The 25,696-nt window shown below is 45.4% G+C and overlaps 1 protein-coding gene across 2 annotated transcripts; it reads left to right on the plus strand.

Moving 5' to 3' along the window:
• The first annotated feature begins 4,205 nt into the window (after positions 1-4,205).
• Positions 4,206-22,556, plus strand: rnf11b (ring finger protein 11b). 2 transcript variants are annotated; one of them, XM_035414063.1, is made up of 3 exons: positions 4,206-4,737; positions 17,863-18,032; positions 19,068-22,556. In XM_035414063.1, the coding sequence occupies exons 1-3, from the start codon at positions 4,615-4,617 to the stop codon at positions 19,237-19,239; spliced, it is 465 nt and encodes a 154-aa protein (XP_035269954.1). In that variant the 5' UTR covers positions 4,206-4,614; the 3' UTR covers positions 19,240-22,556. The 2 variants fall into 2 exon arrangements, with proteins under 2 accessions (XP_035269954.1, XP_035269955.1); XM_035414064.1 differs by lacking the exon at positions 4,206-4,737 and adding an exon at positions 14,911-17,146.
• The last annotated feature ends 3,140 nt before the right edge of the window (positions 22,557-25,696 follow it).

Genomic DNA, 25,696 nt, shown 5'->3' on the forward strand with positions numbered 1-25,696 from the left:
GAACAGTGCCATGAAATATTTCATTATAAAGACCGATGCTCTTTTTAAATGTTGTGTTTCAGGTAGCAAGATTATTAGCAATATTAGAATGGATGCCACAATATTGTAAATTACTATAGATGAAGATTTATATTTAGAAGTCAATTAAGGAGTACCTGCTTTACAAATGCTGGCCTTAAAAACATAAACCTGTGTACATCCATAACTCATAGTAAATATCTGTAAATTAATTTGATTTTACATAAAAAGACAATGCAAAATCAATTATAAGAGGGTTATTCAGAGTTTGGTTATTTAACTAGCTGGCTACATTTTTAAATCCCCCAAAATAAACTAAAAAATGTATCCCAAAAGAGCCACACTTGCAGTACATTTAAAGAAATATACAGGTAACGTCCTATAATAGAGATAATGGCAAGAAGCATATCAGTGCTTTTAATAGTAAATTGCATATTACATTTGATATGACTGACACTGGTTGCATACTTCTGTGATAACCCCACCTCCTCAAACACTACAGTTGTAGGCAGATATGAACCCTGTCACACTATGCTCCAATTAAGTCTAGAGTACCACAACAGATGGCCATCCAACAGATTTAAAAAATCCTCTGTGTCTTTCATATTTAAACCGTTTGTCAGTTTGCCCATACTGAGGTCCAGTTTATAAGCTGTGGTGTAGTTGATTCTAATTAGGTCATGTTAAATACTTTGGTATCTGCATTGGAATGTGTGCATGGCAAATGTGTGCTTCAGAGCACTACTTCTACTCTGACTCCATTTTCTGGAAATGGTCAACCCACAACCTTGCTTCATTTGTATATAGTCGACACTGGCATCTGAACATATCTGAACTCTGCACTGCACAGGTATTCAAGTGGAAATGGCATAATACAGGGTTTTGTTTTGTTTTGTTTTAGATCTATATCCATTGATTGACTAAAGTGGTACCCTTTAAATTGTCCAGTTTTATATGGACAAATCCATGTGTCTTTTAGAAAGGCAGTCTCTCTCCTTTTGACACAATCAATGTGGTAGTTTATCTCAAACAAGGATTCTTTAATACTACATATAGGAAGGCCAGGTGCATAATTCAGCCCTGTGTAACTGAGGCATTGATGATGTAATGCATGGGGCCCTGAAATCACCTGTCCCCTCAAGCTTCTGTTTTTGTGTTACTTCTGAACCCATATCTTTTCACCACTAAGTCTACTACAGTAGGAAATATACCTGAGCACCTTTTATGGATTACAGCAGTTCAGCTGAAATATGGCACACTTGAAGTGTCTCTTGGCTCTCTATTTACCAGCATTTCACAAACACACCAGGGATAAACTCAATTGTGAGGGATCAAAGCTTTGTTAATGTGGATGCATTTCGGGTGGTATGGTAATTTATAAAACATCATTATTATTACGTTTTTCAGGGTCAATGATGCCCTAATTAATGATGCATTTAATTTTATTTGCGGATACAGGGAAATATTATCCAACACTATAAGATTAAGAAATATGCCAAATAATGTGATTACTACATTTTTTTTAAATAAATAAAATGCAGGTCAAACAGTGTAGGAATAAAAGACTAATCCAAGGCTTGGATACCACCATTGTAATGCCTACTGGCATAACATTGCCTGTGATAATACTTTTTCTGTAATGCTAACATGTATGACTAGTATGATTGCTGTAATCATACATGTTAGCATGATTAAGACAATGTTATGTATTACGCTACCTCAGTGCTCAGATACATTAATTATATTGTGCCTCCCACATGATATGGTTTATCCCTTTGCTATTCAGAAATATTCTGTGGACTATTATTTCTTTAAGGTGTGCTGTTATGGATATTGCAAGTTATTTACAATGGCAAAGGCATGTGCGTATGTCCAGGCACTGCAAATGCGCAAAACATCCTAAATGACACATTTTCTAGATAAATAATCTCAAGAACACATGGAGTAGAAGCACTTGACGAACGGTCAGTTAGGAAGATGTTTTCCCTCAAAGTGCTGAGGCCGAGGTAACACTATATAAATTATTTCAAAAGCATCTATTTTAAAAGCATCAGCTGTTTTGTTCTGCCCAGAATTGTACTTTTCTAATGGCTAAATTGATTTATGGAGTAAAAAAGATCCTGTAGGCACTGTGACATCAAGGTCAGCATATTCTATGTTTGGGACATGGCTGCTGTGCTGTTTAACATTCCTTTGTAAATACTAAATGTTTTTTTTTTGTTTTTATTTAAGATTAAATGATAAAAAGAAGTATCACATCACTTTCTCCGTCTTGCATTTTCCTTATGTGACAGCTGTTGCTGTCATAACTTGTTGTTATGATGGCAGGTAATACATGCACTCTTATTTTTCACTAATTATTGCCCCTGTTGCATTAATTGCATACCTGAAAGAAGATATGCATTAATGAATTCATGTTTACATATAATTAGTGTTTCCATGTTTTCGTCTCAATGTGTATAAAACACATTTAAATTAAATGCTCAAAATTATTATGGTTCCTGCACACTATTACCTTCCTGTAATGCAGTGCCTTCAGGTATTCACTCTCCATTGATTATGATTATCATTTTACTGTGTAGCAAAGTCAAATTTCAATATATTTAAATTGAATTTTTTTCTACTCCTATGTAACTCTATAATCTCAAGAGGAAATAAAGTGTTTAGATGTCTTCAGAATTATATTAAAAATGAGAACCTGAAAATTACTTAATTTATAAGTATTCACCCCCTTGTACAAACATAAATTGGACCAGGTTTATTCCTTTTTTTGAGAGAGAGAGATTACATTAAATATGTAAATGAATTCCACCCATTTTGATTATTGACCCACCTGTGTTCAGTTGCATGATTGCAGAATAGATATCACAAACTTTGTGCTGTCTTGTGAGTGAAAGATCAAATCAATCATGCTGTCATGAGGACCAAGGAACTGCCTTTGGAGCTCCTTTGAGATCAAGTTGTTAAGCGACAGAAAGCTGGAGAAGATTACAAAAAGATTGGCAAAGCTTTGAACCTTCCTAGAAGCACTGTCGTCTGTTGTAACAAACTGGAAACATATGGCTGTGACTAAAGCAAAGACTCCTGTTCCAACAGGACAACGAGCCAAAGCACTCAGCAAAAACTACAGAGAAATTGCTTCAAAACAAGATGTTCAGTATTCTGAGAGCTCTAAATGCTCAGAAGCTTAAAAGCTCAAACAGACATACACAAGAAGATTCAGAGCTGTCATTGCTGCAATGGTCCTATCCACATAATATGCTTAACAAAAGCATATGTCAATACATTACAATTTTAAGGCATAATAGGCCAAAATGTGAGGAAGTTCAGTAGAAGTGAATACTTTTCTGAAGGCAGTGTATCTCCAGGATCAAACAGATGCGTTGTAGGGCCACAGACAAGCTTCTGTTCAATAAACATGCTGTGCTAGCCTCTTCATTCAACAGAAATGCTGTGACAACATATTCAGTCAATACTGTCTGTCTGGGTGGGATGTCCAACAACAATACAGCCTCACCTGGCAGCAGCCCAGTAACGAATTCGTGTGTGTATCTCTATGTATTTTTGGTATATTTTTCCCCAGTGGAGAAATTAAAATGTGGTTTTTGTCAGTGTTGCATGTTGAAATCCTGACCATTCCACAACGCTTGAGGGCGCTGTTTCAAGTTTTACGGTTATTGAATAATTTACTTACATCGAAATGTAATGTTATCCAAGGCGCCTTATTATAAAACTAACATTTGTAAACAACCCGTGTATGCATCTGGATAAACTGAAACAATTCATATCACACAAATGTATCACAGCAAAGTTTCACCCAGAATATGTTCTACCACTATAATTTCAAAATGCTATCTATATGTCAGAAGTTGGTTCGCCTTTTGCAATTATGAACGTCATATACAAACACGCTACAATACGCACATTTACCGACGAACTGACATAACAGAGACCTAAACATATTTTACATTGCGGGGGAGTAGAGTGACATTACAATGTGCATATGTTACAGCCACTGTAGATGCAATATTAATTCTTAAATTATATTAACTTTTTACAGTAATTATACCACCCATGTGATGCGACATAGCCTATGCAGCATATTAAACCGTATGGTTTTTGAGTAAAGTTTTCGGCTGAGCGGAGTATACGCCCAAACCGAAATGGTATGGTATCCGCCTTGCGTAGTACATCATTCAGGTAGTGACGTTGTGCTCATATCTCCAGCAGCTGCTGAATTGTCTACGGGCGGAAAAAGAAAATAAACCTTTAAAAACGATAATAGTAAAAGTAACTGGCACCAAGGGGCTCTAAATTCATATACAAATGTTGGAAAAGTTGCAGTTAAGAGTCTCTGAGGGCACAACCTGAAATCGCCGTGAGACGTTCCTTACAAGGCTGTCACTTGCTCTGGTTCTTTGTGTTGAGATGGTTTGTTTGTGTTGACGAGAACAGCTCCTGGGGTTTCCTGCAATGCATGGGGGAGTCAATTAGTTTGGTTTCGCTTAGGAAGGTCTCGGTTTGGAGGTAAAGGCGAGTTCGGCTGCAGAACCCGTAGCTTAACCACACGATATTAAGAGGGGGTTTAAAGAGGAGATGGGCAATTGTTTGAAATCTCCGACGTCGGATGATATCTCTTTGCTGCATGAATCCCAGTCGGACAGAGCTAGTTATGGTGACGGGACAGACCCGGACCAGGAGCCACCACCGCCATACCAGGTGAGTAATTGATTATAACAATTTAAAGATATTTAAAATTGTATAGCCGACAGCCCCGTGACAATTACTGGATTATCTTAACTGGCGTTGTGTAACAAAAATGAATCGGGGAAAATGGGCTCGTTGACGTAGGCTACACAACTAGCTCACTGGAGCAATGAAGTAGACGGCAATCAGTTTTCCATGGGATTCCAAGGGATTATTTTTGGCTGCATTCCCACTTTGTTCAGGGCAGCAAACATGTATTTATTTATGTATACCGTCCCTTTGTAAGTGGTGTTTATCTTCAAATGGAGGAGAATTACGTCGAAACGAACACAAGTTAAGGTTCTGACGCTTGTGGACGATTTTTTGAAATTCGGGTTTCTGACCATATGTCACATGTAAAGAATGGCTTTCAGCTGCTATTGTTAAGTAGCTAGCCTTAGACATTTTTCGGGGAAATAGGCCTTAACGGAGGTTTCGAATTCACGATTATAGCCTAGGCTACTTTGTTTCAAAGCCGCTTAACCAGTCCCACGTCTAAGTTCCAAGTCTGAAGCAGGAATTTTTAAGTAGGACAATGGGTATCGGCTGCTCTTTGTCATTGTTTTAATGTTTTTTTCTTTTCATGAAGAGGATGCACAGCGCTATTCGCTGAATTAAAGTATTCAGCTCGGCTATACCGTGACTAGTTGCCTATATTGTAGGCATGATTTATGATCATCACGATCTGATACAAGCTACTAAAATTACTGGCCTACAGTTAGTTGTTGTATGTCTACTGAAAGTATCGTCCAAGTTCAAGGCACTGAAACTCAGTAACTTAAGTGTTCAGACCAGAGTTTGGAGAGATTGTGACAGCGGATATGGGCCTAAATGAGTATAAGCGATAGACTACTGATTAAATGAGAAGATACCACCGTCATTGCCTTCTGAGAACACAGCCACCCGTAAATCACTCGTGGGTATAGTAGTCAATAATTTTATTGTCTTGGCTTTCAACTGGTTGCGACAAAAGTTCACCTAAACTTTGACCCCTATTTGAAAGATGAGAATTCGCCGGTGATGATGATGATGATTTTTTTTTTGTAGGTCTCCTTATTTATCTTGTGTAGTAACAGATCCTGCTGTAGGATGCAACTATAATATTATTAGACCTCTTTCAGTTGAGAGAGCTGAGTCCTGATTGGAACTATTTGTCATAATTAACTCTAAGGATGCAATTGTTTATTATTACATTTTATGTGGAAATGAGCTTCCAGTTCTGCTAAAATTGTTGTCATTGTCTCTGTCCGTGTCTTCAAGTTTCTCAGTATGGTTTGAAATGGCTGTATGAGTTACAGGTCTTTTATTTAAGGGGAATGTTCATTGATGCATTTTCTGTAACTTTCTTTAGGATGCAAATAATGTTTTACAGGCCCTGTAACTAGTTTAAATAAAGAATAAATAAAATAATTAAAACTTATAGTAATTCATTTCTTGAAAAAGTGAAACAAATAACTGACATAAAATTGGTTTCTCCCACCCATGATCAGAATTAGAGCTTCAGTGGTTATTTTGCAGACATTTAAAAGTGAGTATAGTATCTATAGTCAATATAGTAAAATTCATATTTTAAGGAAACATTTAAAAAATAAATCTGGGACCTGGTTTGAAAGGCCTGCTCATTACAAATTCCCACTGTAATACTTTGTGAATTGTTCATTAACAAAGCATCATATGAATTTTCCCTTGGTTCTTTGCAAGCCTCTTTATGAGCATTTTAGAATGTACTTCCTTTTTAGTTAGTTCTCATTGCTTTTGTTGCTGTTCACTTAATGTTGGGAATTTCCCAGTCAGTGTGTATGCTTGTTGAAGGGGAGGGTCTTAAAGCACTCTGTCATTGGTGGTTAGGTCACTATTGGAGTCTTGCCACAATTCCTGAGCTGAAAGAAAAAAATAAGGGTAATTGCAATAGAGATAATAGTGTGTATGTTGGCCCTGTCTAATGTCTTTCCTTTCACCTGGCCTCAGGCTCTTTCTATCCGGTTAACAGGCTTTTCCTGGAGAAATGCTGTCATCAATTCCTCAGGAAGCCCTCGCTCTGAGCTGAGTGTAGTTTCGTCTCTTGAGCACTTTTATTTTCTAGTCCAGTTTAGTCTAGTCTAGTCTGGGTTCTCTGAGCCTTGTTTGGTAGATGACATTAACCACTCTCTGATTTGCTTTAGCATTTAAGTTTCTCATGGTATCCACATTTACCAGTGTTATTCATTCACATCATCCTAGCCTTAGGTAAGGGGGTGTTTCCTTTTGTGTTTTCTGACATAAAAACATACTTTTCTCACTGAGAGGCAGCAGTATGAATTGGAATTGTGAAACTGTGCTGTGAGTTCCCTTTCCTTGCCTGTGGTATGATTTGTAAGCTGACTGTTGTAGGGTGTTTTGTAGAGTCCCCCTGTACCCCCTCCCCGTCTAAACTTACATCATCCAGCAAAACAAGCCATGCCCATGAGAGCTGCCTTCTGAAACCTCCAGCAGTGGGGATAATACATTCAGTGCCACATGCTCAAGTGCTCGTACACACAGACACAGATGCACGCACACACACGCACACACACACACGCGTTCACAATCGGCAGCAGCAGTTGGATTATGCTTGTGGTGTGCACTGCATCAGCATGACGGCCGAGGGAGGGATTAGACCCAGTGTGAGTAACGTGGGGCTGGGCAGATAGGGAGCACGCCTGGACTGTGATCAGCGCAGAGCAGCCCACCAGCAGCTGATCCTGGACTGTGATCAGCGCAGAGCAGCCCACCAGCAGCTGATCCTGGACTGTGATCAGTGCAGAGCAGCCCACCAGCAGCTGATCCTGGACTGTGATCAGCGCAGAGCAGCCCACCAGCAGCTGATCCTGGACTGTGATCAGCGCAGAGCAGCCCACCAGCAGCTGATCCTGGACTGTGATCAGTGCAGAGCAGCCCACCAGCAGCTGATCCTGGACTGTGATCAGCGCAGAGCAGCCCACCAGCAGCTGATCCTGGACTGTGATCAGCGCAGAGCAGCCCACCAGCAGCTGATCCTGGACTGTGATCAGTGCCAAGCAGCCCACACCAGCAGCTGATCCTGGACTGTGATCAGTGCAGAGCAGACCACCAGTAGCTGATCCTGGATTGTGATCAGCGCAGAGCAGCCCATCAGCAGCTGATTCTGGACTGTGATCAGCACAGAGCAGCCCATCAGCTACTGATCCTGGACTGTGATCAGCACAGAACAGCCCACCAGCAGATGCAGGGATCAGCAGCATGCCGCTGCTGAGGAAATAGGCAGTGGGGTTGTGGAATTGGTTGGAATAACAATGCACATGGTTCATAAGTGAAGAATGACGACTGCATAGTCGGGGTAGACGCTAGGCGCTAAGAAAAGGAATATCCCAGCATTCCCATAATGAGTATAGGTAGCATTTGTCATAATATTGTTTACTTGTCTTATTGATATTCTGCTTACTGTAGGTGTCATTAGAGAAGGTGATTTGATTCTGACATCAAATTTGAAATAAACACAATTTTTGAGTTGGGTCTCGTGCTGAGTAAAGAAATATGTCATACTCGTAAGTGCTAATGCCGCATGTATTGAGATGCCTGATCTGAACTTATCACAATATTCCCAATATCCTTAAAGCCATATTGTACATTAAGTGGCAGCGCTCTGTCATTCCTTTGCATTCGTTTAGCAGACTCCCTTATCCAGAGCGACTCACGGAGAGAACAAACACAAGTGCGTTCACCTGAGTCACACAGAATCAATGTGTGTCACCTGCCCTCGCCGGTTTCTGCAAAACAGGAACGGTTACTGACGTGGCATTACTTGGCAGATCGTATACGAGTTCTTCTGGTCACGCGGCATGGCATTAACGTGTGCCCGAGAGACACGACGCGCTGTAGCGCGGCGGCGGGCTCTGAGGATGAAGAGCGTAATCCGTTTGATGACTCGCCGCGCGGCGTCAGGCTCAACCGAGCCGGCCACGGGCTCCCCCTGCGGTGCGGGGCTCTGTGTGTGGGTACAGCGGTGGGGTAAAAGCAAGTTCAAAATGGCAGAATCAGAGTGTTAATAAAAAAAGGGGAAGTTTCGCGCCCTGAAAAACCTCACGCATTCGTGGAATGTACTGGAAAGTGCAGAGTGTGCTTTTTTTTTTGCGGTGTTTCCTCATCCTTCATAGTTACTGCACACAAACTTGCAAAACAAAACCAAATGACTGAACGGAGAATCTGTTGTCGAATTTGCTTGTGTTGGTTGCGGGTTGGCGCCTACTTTCAGAAGGGGCGATATTCAGTCAAGATGCACATTTAGCAGTCGTGTGCATTCACATCAGCAGGTCTTCCTTCTCACAGGGAATAGTGCTTTGGATTGTCCAGATTGACCTTTCAAGTAGTGCCATCTGTCCCGTGCAGGTAAAGAGCCGGGAGTATTAAACTGATTGATCAGCAACACTAAAAATGCCTCTGTAATCTTTTCCCCATCCTCCCTCTGGATCATGCCATTTTCTGCTGACCGTAGGCAAACTGCGGGGGGGGGGGGGGGGGGGGGGGCGTTTTTCCTCTCTCTCTTTCTGGGCAGTCCTGAGCGCGTGGAGCGCAGGAAGGGGTCACCGTGTGAGAGTGGAGGGCGGCTCGGGCCACCGAGTCCTCACTCCCAGACCCGGCAGCTGCGGCGTGTCGAGCACCGGCCGGACAGCTGTGCCTCCCGTCGGATTTTTTTCCGATTCTCAAGAAGCCCGTTTGAGAAGGAGGGAGAAGCAGGGCGCGGGGAGGAAAGGCACGCTTCGCGGCCCAAATTATTTTCAGCCCTTAAACATTCCAGAAGGGCTTGCCAGGAATGCTCCGGTCTCCTCTGTTCTTCTGGAATCTTAAGAGCTGCTGTGCATCGGACACGTTCTTTTGAGCCGCTTCAGAAGCGTCTTCACGTTTTACTACATTCTGGCTTTGTGTTGACTTTATTTTTTTTGTTGTTGTGAAAACTAGCACAAATTCTTTGAAAGGACAGCCTGCTAGTTCAAAAATTATAGAGTGAGATGCTGTTCCCCTACTCTTGGAGAAAGTGCCAGGTTATTTTGGGAAAGAGGGGGCGGTTTGTAAATTGGACTGCTGATTGCACCATGCATATTTGTGCAGGGAGACCTACCCTGCTGTGTAGACCTTGTGATTATAAGCTCCGTGCCAGCGCGCATGAGTCGGCCCTTTCTGGGCTCTGGCTGACACGCTGTCTGCGGTCTGAGCTGCTCAGCATCGCCCCCTTCAGCTGCGGCTGTGGAACTGCAGCAGGAGACGGGCACTCTGGAAGAAGCATGGCAGGGTGGGTTATCATCAAAAGAGCTGTCTGACATGTTTACCCTCCTGGTGCCAGTGCTCGTGTTCTGATCCCTGTGATTGGTTGGTTGCATCTCACCATCTCGGCCTGTACTTCCTGTTTTTCCACATGCCAGTCATATGCTGGGCAAATCAGTTATAGCCCTGATAGTAGTTACTGGGCAAACTCTGTTGTATAGAGTAAATGGGGATACTCATGCACATGTACAAGCAGATAAGATTTCATATCAATGCTCACTCCTTACTTGCTCACCCTATAAAGAGGAATGTGTTCTATTAGTACTGTACAGGCAGTGGTGAATGGAGGAGTGTGTGTTAGACAGTGGGAGGTAGACGGGGGGGGGGGGGGGGGGGGGGGGGGGGGGGGGGGGGCGTCGCTGTTATTGCTTTACAGGCTGTTTGTGTGCGGGAGGAAGGGTGCTGGACCTGACGCGTGGTTTGGAAAGCAGCTGGTCGGAGTGCTGACTCATGTCCCAGTGGCTGGGTGGGAGAGATAAGCCTGCGCGCCGGAGTGACCGTGCTGCGAGAGGGACGACGCGATTGGCTGGAAGTTAGGGCCGCCATTATCGCGCTGCGTGGCCCGACGAAATCCGCCGGCCGTTTTTGTCCCGTCTGTCCCGGGCCGGGGTTATTTCGTGTGTCGGGCTTTGTCTCGACGCCGAGCCCATTGTGCAGCTGTCAGGGTGTTTGATGGTGCGGCTCGGAGGCATAAAGGCTGGGCAGGCATGAAAAGCACGTCTCTTCCTGGCAGCGCGGAGCGGGCAGCGCCGCCGTGGACTGCAACCAAACGGCATTCCTGTCCTCGGATTTCTCACAGGCCTGCGGGGGGGGGGGGCTGTTAGGCTAGGTGAAGAACACAGCCGTGTATCAGACGCGCTGCCGGGGAGGGGGGGGGGGTGGTGAGTGGTTGGGAAGGCGCGTGAGGAGAGCCCCCCCACCCCCCCGTGAGCCCTCCCGGAGAGAGGGAAACGTGTAAGGAGACTCTGAGGGGGGCCACTGGCTGTGTGCCCGGGTTATTAACATGCGCTTACCACAGACCCTCGCATGCCACCGGCTGCCATCCGGCTCGGAGTCGGCTAGCCGTGTAAACAAACGCAGCTGCTTAGTTCCGGCTTGGAACCGATTCGGCGGTCACACCCCCGATCCGTCCCAGGGGGTCTTTTAATAACGCGGTGACCCTCCTGCCCGGCTTGGGCGACGACAGACGAGCAGCTGTTGACCGAAAGGTCATAGGTCGGCGCTACTCGTGCCCTCAGTTTAATACAGGAGAGTGCGAGAACTCTTTTTTTCCCGGTGACGGCTTCCCGATTACCCGCCAGGCCTGTTTGTCTCGGCGCAGTCCCTCAGGGCCTGATGCCGGCCTTACCTGACAGGCGTTTCCATGGCAGCGCCCTGAGATGGATAGCGGCTCTGGCGATGTGTTCATTTTAAAGGCGCCGGTCTTCGCCGTTTGTTTAGGCCCTTCCTTCCTTCCTCTGCGTTCGTGACTCTTTTCGGTCGTGAACGTCCAGCGAAACGGAGCCGTAGTAAATTTCGTAACGGACGCTGAATTTGAACAGAGGAGGCCGTGTCCCTGAAAAGCGACGCTGCGTTCGGCCGTGCGGCCCGGCCCTCCCCGGAGAGAGCGCTCGCCACGCGCGGCGTCACACAGAGACCACTACTCACCTCTGTCCGGGAAGAGCTGGCGTCACTGCGCCACGAGCCGCGAGCAGGGCCCAGCTTCTCCAGCACTGGATGATGTCATTCCAGGGGAAACGGAGGCGTCTTGTGGAATTCGGTGAAAGTGAACGCTTGGTCCTCCTTTGCTTTCATTTTTTTGCCACAGCTGCATCCACTGTGAACGCTCACACACGTCCTCTCGCTTGTCGCCTTGTTTTTATGCCGTGTCCCCGTTTTCTCCTGCTGTTCGGCCGCCGCTGTCGGCTCGCTGACGGGAGAGCTCTCCTCCGGAGCACGTGATGTGAGCTGCCGGTGTGGCTCGCCGAGACGCTGCGCGGAGTCGGAGGAAGACGCTTCGCATGTCACAGTCGTCACGGTCGCCCTGGGCTTCCCGAAACCCTCCAATCCCAGAGCGAGGCTAGAGCCGGCAGTGCGTCGCCCTGCTGGGGCTGCCAGCCGCAGTCGGCACAGCCGCCGTTCAGATTTAATACCAGACCGTGGGACACAGCCAGGCGCTAGAACAGTACCTTAACCGGACGAGCCACCCAGCAGCACCAGTCATGGCTTCTGAACAGATGCGCCAGCTGTTTTGAAAAGTTTACTTATAACAGCAGATTTGTGCTGATTACAGGGAACTGAAAGGTCCCGATTCACAGTTCTGCTCGTGAGATTTGGGGATTCGCCCTGAAGAGGTCTCCTGTTTCTGGCACAGGGGGAGATGAAGCCGTCCTGGCAACAATAGCCTGTTTAAATAAGCCTCGGGTCCAGCTTTACTCTCAGTCTCTAAATGCTGTTTTGCCTTTTGACAGTTGCCAGGTATTGAGCTCATGTTCCTGTGGAGTTCACACCATAAGCTTCGCATTTACCTCTGTTTACTGCTAAATATAAAAGGGCTCTTTTGACTGGCACAGTGTTTTCAGTTCACTAACAGTTTTGGTCTGAATTTTTGCTCACTGGTGTTTTTTGTTTTAGTGCCATGTTTCTCTGGTAGATAAACACTACTGGTACAGAGTGTCATATCTGTTTGTTTAGGTATGTTCTTGGTTTGTGGTTGTGTGCACTTCCTTGTTTGTGTAACCTTCTCTCTCACATTTGTGCCTTGCCCCTGCACAAAATGGCTCCAGAGCAGGGCAGGGGTGGCACCTGCTTGCTGTAGCTGGGTGGGAATGCTTTACTTGTGTCAGAAATGTTCAAAAATGAGGACATTTGTGAGCATTCACAGTGGATACAGCTGTGGTAAAAAATAAACTGTTTGGTTAAGACTCAAATGCAAATATGAAGTGACATGATTCGTTACTGCATTTTATGCTGTTGAAACAAATATATTGTCAGTGTTTTCATACTTATCCTTTGGTTTTAAAAAATCTAATTTCCAGTGATAATTGTTTGGGGAGTTTCAATACCCTTGGCTGATTTGCAAAATAGCACCACAAAATGCATGCTAAGCATTTTTTCAGCAGCCAACATTTTGTCCTTTGAAAAGCATACCTGCTGAATATGGGTTTTTTTTCTCATTCATTTGAAGCACAACATGCTCTGGTTTCTGTGGCTTTTTTCTGCTTTGTAGCTTAAAATGTCTGTCGGAGGGGAGTGCATCTGGTATGTTAAAATATGGAGGTCGACCGGTGGTTAGATGCTCAGTGAAATGTAATCAGTTCACCCCACAACAAAGAAATTATGCATATGTGTGTCTGTCTGTGTCTGTGTATGTTTTTGTGTATGTGTGTGTGAGAGAGAGAGAGACAGAGGAGTTTCTTTATTGTGGGGTGGCTATTTACTAAATTACACTGAGCATCTTACTACCTTTTTGCGTAATAATGACAGTTGTAATAAAGATGACATTTGAAGGAGAGTGATTGAATTGGTGGTCAAAAAGGAAGTAAAGAAAGGGTAGTGCCTCACACACAGACAGGGCAGTGCCTCACACACAGACAGGGTAGTGCTTGTGACACAGGCAGGGTAGGTTACCGGCTAATGGAGTTCACTGCGGCTGGTCTGCCATAAAGGAACAGCAGAGTGGAGCCCGGAGTAGCAGGCAGCTTGGATGTCGGAGCACAAGCTTGAGTTACCTCACTGGCTGCTTGCGGCTAGCTTTGCCAAGCCAGGAATGCACAGTCATTCTTCAAGTGGCCTTTTTGCTTGATGGCCGGCGGGAACGTGTAAGATGTTGACAGTTGTGGATGTATTTGGGCATACGTCATCCCTCCATTTCCAAATACCAGGAAAAAAGCTTTTCTTTACCACGCCCTTTCCAAATAAGAAATGATAAATGAGAATGTTTTCTCTGTTGATCTGTATTTAACAAGTTCACATTGTGATATTATTTGGCACACACTGTCCCAGCTGTGACTTTTAAAATAATGTGCAAATCCTTTTTTCCGGTTCCCTTCGGAATAGTGTATCCCTTATGTAAATGAGGGCATCTCTGTTAATGTGTTTGCCTGTAGTGTGAGAATGGTCAAGTCCTAGAGTTAGAGCAGCCCTCAGGCACTCTGTGGTGGAGGCTGTGCTGTAGCCCTGCGGTGGAGGCTGTGCTGTAGCCCTGCGGTGGAGGCTGTGCTGTAGCCCTGCAGTGGAGGCTGTGCTGTAGCCCTGCAGTGGAGGCTGTGCTGTAGTAGCCCTGCAGTGGAGGCTGTGCTGTAGCCCTGCAGTGGAGGCTGTGCTGTAGTAGCCCTGCGGTGGAGGCTGTGCTGTAGCCCTGCGGTGGAGGCTGTGCTGTAGTAGCCCTGCGGTGGAGGCTGTGCTGTAGCCCTGCGGTGGAGGCTGTGCTGTAGCCCTGCGGTGGCTCTGTGGCTCTGGCTCTGTGCCAGAGGCTTTCAGGAGGAGCAGGAGGGCAGACAGCCGGCCAGCTGATCCTGCCATTGACTGTGTCTGAGGAGTCTGCAGGGGCGGGATCTCTCTCTCTCTCTCTCTGTCACTGTCTCTCTCTCTAACTTTGTCTCCCTCTCTATCACTCTCTCTTTCTCTTTGTCTCTATCTTTCTCTCCCTATGTCTCTCTCTCCCTCTGTCACTCTCTCTCTCTCTCTGTCTTTCTCTCTCTTTGTCTCTCAATGTCTCTGTCATCACTGTCACTCTCTCTCTCTCTGTCTGTCACTGTCACTCTCTCTCTCTCTGTCTGTCACTGTCACTCTCTCTCTCTGCCTCTCTCTGTCACTCTCTCTCTCTCTCTCTCTCCCTCCCTCCCTTCCTCTCTCTCTCTCCCTCCCTCTCCCTCCCTCTCTCTGGCGGTGTGTTTAGTCTGCTGTGAGCCTGAGGCCTGGCTGCTCACGCTGTTCTTTCAGTCTCTCCAGGGCACACGGTCTGCAGTACAGACCGTATTCAACATAAATCCCATCAGTGAGCAGGTCTGGGGTTTGTAAATGCCACAGGAGTGCTCTGCGGGCACGGTGTGCTCTAATGCAACAACTCGTTTCTGAGGCTCAACATGCAAATGAATTTGCTCAGTGTGATGTGTGGTTTTGGTACTGTGAAGTGTCATGATTACAGTGGCTGGGTGACCCCCTAGCTTTGTTCTGTGCGTCTCCAAAGTCAAAGAATCAGCAGGATTAAGTGATTTTAGGAGCGGTGGGTCTGGAATGACTTGTGGGAAACGGGAGAGGAGACGAGGGCGGTGTCGGGGAGCTATCGCTTTCCTTTCCTCTGTCGCCTGGCAGTGTTCCTGCAGCCGGACAGGATCATCGTACCTGGCTAAACCCCCAGGACACACGCAGCTATTGCCGGGCCTCCCTGTAGCTACAACCGGGCCTCCCTGTAGCTGTGCCTCCCTGTAGCTACAACCGGGCCTCCCTGTAGCTGGGCCTCCCTGTAGCTGGGCCTCCCTGCTGAGCCGAGCCTCAGTTGCACAGAGCAGCTCGGGCAGGCAGCTACGCAGAGAGGCCCGGGCAGGCAGCTGCTCAGAGAGGCCCAGGCAGGCAGCTGCGCAGAGAGGCCCGGACAGGCAGCTGCGCGGAGAGGCCTGGGCACTAAGCCTCTACCGTGTCGCACCTGACGTCAGCCTCTGAAGGCGAGCCGGGCCCTGACCCATATCCGCTGGAGCTCATTAGAGCTGCGCGGCGCAGGGAGCCACTGTAACGCATTCAGAGCGCAGGGTTTCACAGCGCAGGGTTTCACAGCGCTGCTTAACAGCCTGCGTCTCCCCGGCCCTTTAAGAATACGGAAACCAGAAAGGGTTGCTTCTGTTTCCCGCCACTTCCCGTGCGGAGATGTGGCGGTCCTTTTGTTGGGTTTCACAGCCGCCCTGCTGACCCGAGACCAGTTTGCAGCTGAGTCCTGAAAACAGCTGCATCACGGAGGCGAGGTATATTCTGGCATTAATGTCAGTGTTGGGTGTCTGAGCTCATGAGGTGACTGCAGCTCCACTGGGCCGCTGTTATCTCTAAACCCTGTGCAGTCAGAGCTTCAAAACACCCTTAAACACAGGCCGCCTTATTATCGCTGTGCCTGAGCAGGGTTAGGGTATGGTGTTGATGTATGTTTATACAGGGGAGGAGTCTTAATGTCGCTTCACAATAAGCTGACTGCAGTGAGGTTATGCCACTTATGTCACTGAACTTGTTTTGACGTTCAGCGGTAGGTGGGTATGCCCCTTTGTGCATGAGAGAGAGAACCATTCGGCTAAACCTGCTTCGCAGAAACTGTGCCCAGTTTTGGAGTAAATCCATGTGATTTTGCAAAGGTCTTCAGTGTGCTGAGTTCTGTCTGAAAAGTGCTGACGCAGCAGTGGTTGTGCAAGCCAAAAGCTAGCCCAGGCTAATCTTTAGCCAGAGCTTAGCAGACTTTCTGAACTGCTATCAGGAGTAACAGCATTATTCACAGATACATGTATCTTGAGTTGGAAGTGCGTGTTTGTGTGAGCATGTGTGCGTGCATGTTTGGCTAATGGGTTGCAAAGTTTAACACCTCAAAACAAATCAAACCAATGCTTGAAAAGTTTGTTTTTCCCCCCAGTGGTCAGTGAGCCAAAATGACAAATATAATTTTGAGTTTTAAAATCTTAAATTGACGGTAGCTTACCATATCTTCTCATTTGTGTATGTATATAAATTTACTAATGCTTTTAACGCACATCAAGGCCACTGTGGCAAGACAGCAGGTAGAGAACAGCCAGACACAACTGCTTCCCGATACTGCCCCAGTGAGGTCATCACAATCTGCTTCTTATTACACTGGGAATTATGGGAAATATTCTGAGCAGTCTGCTAAGTGCATAAAATGTGAATGTGCAGTGATAAGGAGGATTTTTATGAAGGGCTGAAAAAATGTAGGTAAGGAAATTTTAGAATACAGCAAAAAGTACGACATCCAGAACATTACAAGTGCTGCATGATGTCCATTTTACTTCCTTTTTTCAACACTATTTCTTTTTTTTGTAATCAACACTTTTTCACAAATATGAGGAAACAAAACCACAGGGGATACTCAAAGGTAAATAAAATACACGCACAAATAAAAACAGAACGCTATGAAAAGACGTATAATCACAGTCCCCCCCAAGTCACAGGAAAGACACTAGTAATGTCCATTTTACTTTAATTCATATGTATACCGGACGCTGTTGAAAGGTTGGGCGTAATGAGAAACCAATTGGAGGAAATGCTTGTCTGAGGATCTCACATGCAAAATGTTTCGAATATTTCCCCCCTTGAATCACCCACTCTATATTAGTACTGAGTGTTCTCGCACAGTAAAGTCTCTAATCAGCAACTGTGCTGGGGGGTAGACGTTTATTTCAAAGGAGCCATTGTCTGTTGGGAAAGTTGACTATTTTCATTATTTTGTACCCAATAACTTGATTTTTTTTTTTCAACAGAACTGTTATGTGTTGATGAAATCATGCCACCTAGTGGACATTGAGTTCAACAGCTTATCTGCAGCTGAACAAGTCTCAACATGTTTTTACTGTAGCGATTCAATTAAACTTCTGACCCAGTAAAAGTAAGACAGAAAGGGCAAGAGAACCATTGTTCTTTGTGTGTTAGGTGTTGCGTAGTTCAGGTGGCCTCTTGTTCTGAAGTAACCACAGGCATTTCACAACGCGGGTCTTTTCGCTAATCCCGTAAGGCGGTGAGGAAACCGCTCTCGGCTGGTGCAACGAGCGCCAGAGCCGCGTTCTGAGCCGGACTTCCTGTTTCTGTGCTCAGGAGCAGATCCAGGTGCCCGTGTACCACCCCACGCCCAGCCAGGCCCGGCTGGCCACGCAGCTGACGGAGGAGGAGCAGGTGCGCATCGCCCAGCGCATCGGCCTCATCCAGCACCTGCCCAAGGGCGTGTACGACGCCGGCAGGGACGGCTCCGAGAAGAAGATCCGAGAGTGAGCGCCGGCGGCTAGCTCCCCACGCGCGCGCGCACGCACACGCACACATACATACATACAAACCTGCACACACGTACATATACACACGCACACATGCACGCACGCACACACACACGTACGCACACGCACGCACACACACACACACACACACACACACACATGTACATATACATACATACAAACCCGCACGCACACACGTACACATACATACATACAAACCCACACACACATGTACATATACATACATACAAACCCACACACACATGTACATATACATACATACAAACACACACAAGCACACGCATACATATACATGCATACAAACTCACACACGCATTTATGCAGACATAAAACCACACACACTCAAGCGCGTATGTGCACATGGAACCACACACAAACACACAGACATACACACACACACACACACACGTACATATACATACATACAAGCACGCAGCACACGCACACACACAGATATGTGAGCTGAGGCAGTAGGATGCATATACTGCTCACACATTGCTGTGCCTTCCAGTGCAGAGAACCAGCCCAGTACAGTCTGTGCCTGTGTGTGTGTCCCTCTCTCTTACTCTCCTCTGGGAGCATTGGGCTGTTTTGACCAATCAGATAATCAGATTTAAAAAATGAATCCCTGTAGAGGATTTGCAGGGTCTGTATGAAACCTCAATTAATTTTTTCTACCTGATTGTGTCCAAGTCTATTGTCTTAAGCAGTGGTTCTCAACCCGCTCCTCAGATACCCCCAGCCTATTTGATGAATTGCACCTCAAGCACACCTGATGCAGCTAATCAAGCCCTTGGTTTTGTTTAAGGTGTGTTTGCCTTGATTAGTCATATCAGGTGTGGTTGAGGTGAAACGCATCAAATACCTGGATTCAGCTTTCGGTGCCCAGGGAACCACTGGTCTAACGATAGCCCTGCGGCCTCCTTTCTGTGGAATGCGGTGATGCTAGCGCCCCCCCGGTGGGCTAATGTGTGCCTCCTCTAACCCCCCCCCCCCGTTTCCCCTGTGCAGGTGTGTGATCTGTATGATGGACTTTGTGTACGGGGACCCCATCCGGTTCCTGCCCTGCATGCACATCTACCACATGGACTGCATAGACGACTGGCTCATGCGCTCCTTCACCTGTCCGTCCTGCATGGAGCCCGTGGATGCTGCTCTGCTCTCTTCCTATGAGACCAACTGACCCCGCCCCTGCCGCCGCCGCCGCCGCCCCCACCCCTGCCTGCTTCTGTGGGCCTCCTCCCTGCTGGCACCTCCACACACGCAGAGCCCTCCCCCCCCGCTGTCTCTGACGCCTCCTCCTCTGCGACAGCGCTGGGCCGGAGAGGCAGGGGCTCTGGCGCTGATGACGGGGGGGGGGGGGTCTCTGAGGTCCCCACCTCCCCCCTCGTGGACGGCGGGAGAAACGGGCCTCCCGTCTCCTGCGCGGGCCTTGCTGGCCAGGGAAGCCTGCAGGAGAGAGAGGCCCCACGACCGGGCGCCGCACTTCACCAAAAAAACAGACCTCCTGATGCCCCATCGATTGTGCTGCCCGGCAACGGCGTACGGAGGGAAGCCGCAAGCAGCCCGACGGACGGACCCCTGGGAATTGGATCAATCCGAAAGGGGAATCGCCTTGCGTGGAACGGGAGTCTCTTGTCCTGGGAGAAGATGGATTCCACACCACCAGGGAGGAGGGAGTTGACTCTTTGTTTAAGGTCTGCTTGTTCTCAACAGAGGGGGGACCTCTGTTCCAATCAGTCTGTGAAAGGGCTCATTCGATTCCATTGAATTTCAGGCGGGGGGGGGGGGGGGGGGGAAGCAGACATGCCTGTACTACCCATGCAAATGCACATTAAAAACACACACCTAGGAACTTGCACTTCAGTACGGGGCATAATGGAAAATATTTATGTCTGTATAACTGCATTTGAATTGCAAAATACATTTACCTGTATACCTTATAGCTTTGAAATATTTTTCTAACCACACAGATTGTCTAAACTCAAGATGCTTATGGCCATTCGGCTGAAGTGGTGGCTGAATCTGTGCCGCGTGAGTGTGTGGCTCCCAGTGCTGTGTGAACAGTACCCAGGACTCCTTTTCATGTCAAGTTCTTTTTTTTTTTCTTTTTTCTTTCTTTAAAAAAAAAAAAAAATGGAGTCTGAGGTCAGAGGTTTGCACTTTCTCATTGTTTGACGAATGAACTGGTCACTGATGGTGTCCAGAAGCCCTTCCGCTCCACCGACACTGATCTCCGAGGGGCCGGACATTCCCTGTTTGGATGTACGCTAGAGCCTCCATTACAGCCAGTCAGAGTTTTCAGTCTGTCCGTTCTGAATGAACCCTGCCCTCCTTTCGTTCCTATTCTTCACTGTTGTCACCTTCTCCTTTCCTCCTGGCTTTACAGTGCTTGTTGGGCCTTGTTCAACATGCACTTTGCGGTGGGAAAGGGTCACTTTTTAAAGAAGAAGAATGTCTGAGTCTATTCTGGCCTGAGCCTGATTGCGTCTGTCGCAGTCCTAAGCTCATCACACCTCATTGTGCTTCGTAATGTGTTGGTGGCCCTGGATTCAGTGGAAATTTGCTCTAGAGCTGATATTGGTAATTCCAGTAAAACATTTACACAGTGAGGGTTCAGATATGAGTGTGCAAACCGCTGCCCTGACTTTCGCTATTTGTCTGCAATATTGCGAGTGTGTGTGTGTGTGTGTGTGTGTTTGCGTGTGCACTTTAAAAAAAAAAAAAAAAAAAAAAAAAAAAGAGAACTTGTAAATAGATATTTTTTTTGTTTCCAGTGGTTACCTTTTTCTTTTAAATGCACTCAAATAACCTTAAAAATGATTGAAGGATTTCAAAAAAAATGATTGCATTTCGCTGTAGACATTAATTTTATGTAAGGTCTTCTATAAGGTTCTAGGAAATCTGAAACATGCAAATTAGTAATGACACATTCATGCTCCTCTTGAGGTTAGGACAAAAATAATCCTGCTCTATTTTTCCAAGCAATTAGAGGGTGTATGTTCATTTTTTGCCCAAATATGTTTACCTGTTGTAACGGTGTTGTGGTGGATTTCCCCTCTTCTTTATACCTAGGGTATAATGAAATGTAGTGGCCCATTAAATCTCGAGCGTTTAACAATACACAATATAAGAAAAGTGTGACATCACTCTTTCATTGCATTAGCCTTTTTCTGAAACACTGCTTTTTGATTTCATTTTTCAAGGTATTGTTATGAGTGACAGCTTGGTAGCAGTTGTAGTTCCCGCCCATGTGGGGAAAAAGAAAAACATTTGGGCGTAGTCCACCTTGTGAAGTGTGTTTGGTCTTTCTAAATGAATGTCATGGCATGCAAGTGTGTCGATTTCACAATGAAGCCAGTGGAAAGTATGCCTTGGTTTCAACCGTTTGGGAAACTTTCTTTTGATTTTCTGGAATTTTTTGAAACGATGGCTGTCGGTGTAGTTAATGACGCGGCAAGTTTAGAAAACAAAGAAAATACGCAATCTGTTTCCTTCCTTGTTCTATGTGATGGACTGTACTAAAACATGAGATTATTTCTACTTGCTTATATTAAAATGAACCTATGTGCCCTGTTATCTTAAAAATATTTATGAAAGCACAAACAAAGCATAAAAACATACTATATATTTTTTTTTCTTATTCACCTGATATTATTTAAAGTAGAGCCTTTTTACTTTGTCACGCTGGCATTTTCACCCTCTAATTTGGTGTTTAAGAACTACACTTGCTTATAAGCAGTAATGAGTTGTGTCCATGTGTGTCGCACAGCCTCTCTCTTGCATCTCAGCAGGTTTGAGCTGCTGTTTCCCTCTAAGAGCTGGAAGGAAAATGGCTGAATCCAGTACCCCGAGTCTCCAGTCAGCCGTGGGGGAGCCCTGGGCGAGGTGTTGCTCCGTGATGTCGGAGCGTGGGTGGTAGTGGCACTCGACGGTAGTATTGGAGAAGTACATTTTTGCATGCCGATTTGTTGTTTTCTTCTCTCCGTTTCAAAATGGCCGCCGTCTTTCGGTCGTGTGAGACTGGAGGGATTCAATTGGGTCCCAGGCTGGCTCAGGATTCTTTTCTAGCTGGTTGTGATCAGAGGACAGTGGGCAAGCATAGTCAGAGGGTAACCTGTTAGACATTGATACATAACAGACATTGGATTCTATGTGTGGAAAACTGAGAAAATGAAAGGTCTCGTTTTTTGAACGGACCCTCCGCAACTTACAGCAGCATTCAGTACAGGGTTGCAATGCAAAAATTAGAAGATGTGTGTAGGGTATGTTTGTATGTATGTATTTGTGTGTGATTCAAGTTCCAATGCCTGTTTAATATGGGCTGTACAAAACAAAACAAAATGCCCATACTTACTGGGTGTGTTCTTTGCAATTATTAGATGGTCTTGATCCATATGTATGTGTGACAGTGAGAAATATCTGTATGCTGTAAGTATGTATATACGTATGATATGTACTTCAGGCTTAGCATAAATAAATAGAAACTATGCTATGAAATCTGTTGTGTGTATTATCTTTTCAGATGGGCTCTGTTTCACAGCACACACAGTGGTATGAATGTGTATCACCACCTAGCGTGTGTGTGTGTATATATATATACATATACACACACAGACAGGTGACAAATTAAAGGAAGAACCTGAATAAATGAGTGGAGAAACATGATGAATGTAGATGCCATGATGCAATTAAGCAATGAACACCCTATCATGCCCTCTGGCATGTATGAAAATGCTGAGCAGGCCCAGTTGACCTCAATTTTGGATCAAGATGGCAAGAGGAAAAGATCTGCGACTTTGAAAGAGGGTTCATTATTGGGGCACAGGTGGCAGGAGATTCAGTCACAAAGACTGCTCAACTGACTAGTGTTTTAATAGGAATGGTGACTAAATTGACATCTCCATTTAGATCTATGGGAAAGACATTGGTAAATAGGGTTGGAAATTGTGGTCGAAAGGCGCACATTCGATGATCGTGATGCTTGTGCATTAGTGCGATATGTAAGGTAAAAGCAGAAGGGTAACTCAGGTGACTGAGAATGTCAATGCAGGATGTGGTCAGACTAGAACAGGGCGTCAACAACTACATAGAGAGGGATATTATGGTAGGGTTGCAGTGTCCCCATTACAAAGACAAATGCACATTTGAGTTCAGTGCAAAAACCATAGGCACTGGTCTACAGAGATGTGTAAAAAAGTGTTATGGTCAGATGAGTCTCATCCCTCACCATATTCTCGACAAGTGGACGAGAGCATGTGTGGTGTACACAAAGAGAATGGTACAGGTCTGAATGCTTGACCCCTACAGGGAGGGGGATCGGTGACTCTGCTGAGCTGTGGGGGATTTTCCTGACATGGTTTGGGACCACTTGTCCCCTTTGAGGGAAGGGTCACTGCAAGTCAATATAGGGTTATTCTGAGTCATCACCTTTATACTATGATGAAACTATCTAACTATAGCTATTTCTGTCCTGATGGAAGATGGTCTCTTCCAGGAATACAATGCCCCCATCCTCAGGGCACCGAGTGGTCACCGAATGGTTTGATGAGTATGAAATGATGTGAATCATATGCTATGGCTTTTGCAATCACCAGATCTAAACCCAATTGAACACCTATGGGAGATTTTGGACCAACGTATTAGACAGCGGTCTCCACCACCATCTTCGAAACACTAAACGAGGGAGTATCTTTTAGAAGAATGATGTCTCATCCCTCCAGTGGAGTTCCAGAGGCTTGAAGATAAGACACTTTATGTTGGTTTTTCCTTTAATTTGTCACCTGTCTGTATATATACATAGACAAGGTGAATGCTTGTCTTTTTCATAAGGAATATAAAATCTGGTGATGTCATACAAGGATAATGATTTGTGACTACATGACCAGGCATTGTGCTGTGCATGATTTTAATAGAATAGTAAAGGAAGTGAACAAAATATGAATTTTTTGAGACTTAAAAAATTGCTGAATTGGATAACTAAAGGAGTAACTAGAAAGGGAAAATTATTGGTTGCCACTTTTTGAATGTATGAGATATAAAATGCCTGGTACCACCTTTTTGCACTACATATTGAAATTAAAACAATCAAAACTATCCCAAAACCATGACTGATGTAGTCTTTGGAAGTCATCAGTCTTTGTATGTTAATGTTCATGTCCTTGGTTAACTTCACATATTTCAATGATAATCATAGCACTACATATGTGTACTAACTATGCAAATAAAGCATGCAACGAAAAAGGTTACCATGTTGCAGCAGGCTTTGGTAAGTTGTAATGGCTAACAGCTTTGGATTGTAATAGCCAATGACTGCCACAAGATGGTACAGTATTTCCAATGAACTTTGAATTTTATCCGTCACACCAGGTAGTATGCCATACTAGCCCAAATTCTGCTGCATCTTGTTTTATGTTGACATGGTAATTGGTAGTTTGTATATTGTTTACATTATTAGTCTCATGGTGCTCTACCTCTGAAAGTTGGCCTGTGCAAATATCTGCATTACTCTGTGCTGTTATATTACACTGGTTTCAGGTAACTCATGCTTGAGGTTGAATAAGGTCTGAGTAGATGCTGACAAATGCAGTCCTTGGAAACATTCATTTCTTATATTAAACTGTCTGCTTACACCTTCATTGTGTACTTTTATGGCACATCCTTTGCAGCAGCATGAGTACAAAACTCTGTAGACATACACAACATTTTAAGATAGGGGCTTTTTCATCAGCATAGGTTAAATGCCCTTAAAACCATTTTCCTTTTTATCTGGAATGTAGTTACTGATGCTGTAACATGCTGCTTCTCTGATCCTGAGAATATTCAACAAAATGGCTTCCCACAACAGTGACAACAAAGTGGAGCGAGGAGAAGCCAGGCAGTATCTAGGAAACCAGACCTCAGACTGAGGGCACTACTCTGTCACTCAGTCCAACCAAAACACATCGCGACTGAAATTAGACACTCTAAACTCCAGCTTCTGTAGTTAATCAAGGTTGCTGTTAAACTTTTCTGGGCTCTACAAATCACTCCATTTCCCCCAACAAATTACCATGTAGCCATAATTAGTGTTCAGAGGTTAAAACATGGAAAAGGAGCTGAACTGCAGCACACTGCTGTGTGTGAGAGACTTACTTCATTCAGCTGGGCAGAGCAGAGTACACAGTCAAGTGTAAATGCTATCAGGCTCTCTAATCTTCCCCATCACATCACAAATTCTGTGCCGTTCAAATGCCAATCCATGGACCGCTTATCCATACGCAGCAAAATGTATCTGGGCATGTTTATGTACTAGTGTGAATCTGTGTGAATGCAAGGTAACTTCTGTGAGTGTGCAGGAACAATGGTTTCCCCAGATGCAGAAAGTACAGTCATCAGGGATCACACAGAGCAGGTCTGTGGGAGGAATCCAGTGGGCCACGGCTATTTTACAGAGTCTATTGGCTAAATCTATGTATTGGCAAATCCTCCTGACTCAACCCTGTGGTCAGAAACAGAGTCAGAGGGGACTGGTGAAGGTCATTGTGAAGAAATGAAATGAAATGCTTTGCTAATGTCTGTGGTTTGCATCATCTTATGTTCATTCCCTTGAATAAGGATAATTGCAAGGTTACCTACATTCATAGTTGGCAGTTAGTTCA

This window comes from Anguilla anguilla, chromosome 4 (assembly GCF_013347855.1).
Source record: "Anguilla anguilla isolate fAngAng1 chromosome 4, fAngAng1.pri, whole genome shotgun sequence".
Lineage (NCBI taxonomy): Eukaryota > Metazoa > Chordata > Actinopteri > Anguilliformes > Anguillidae > Anguilla > Anguilla anguilla.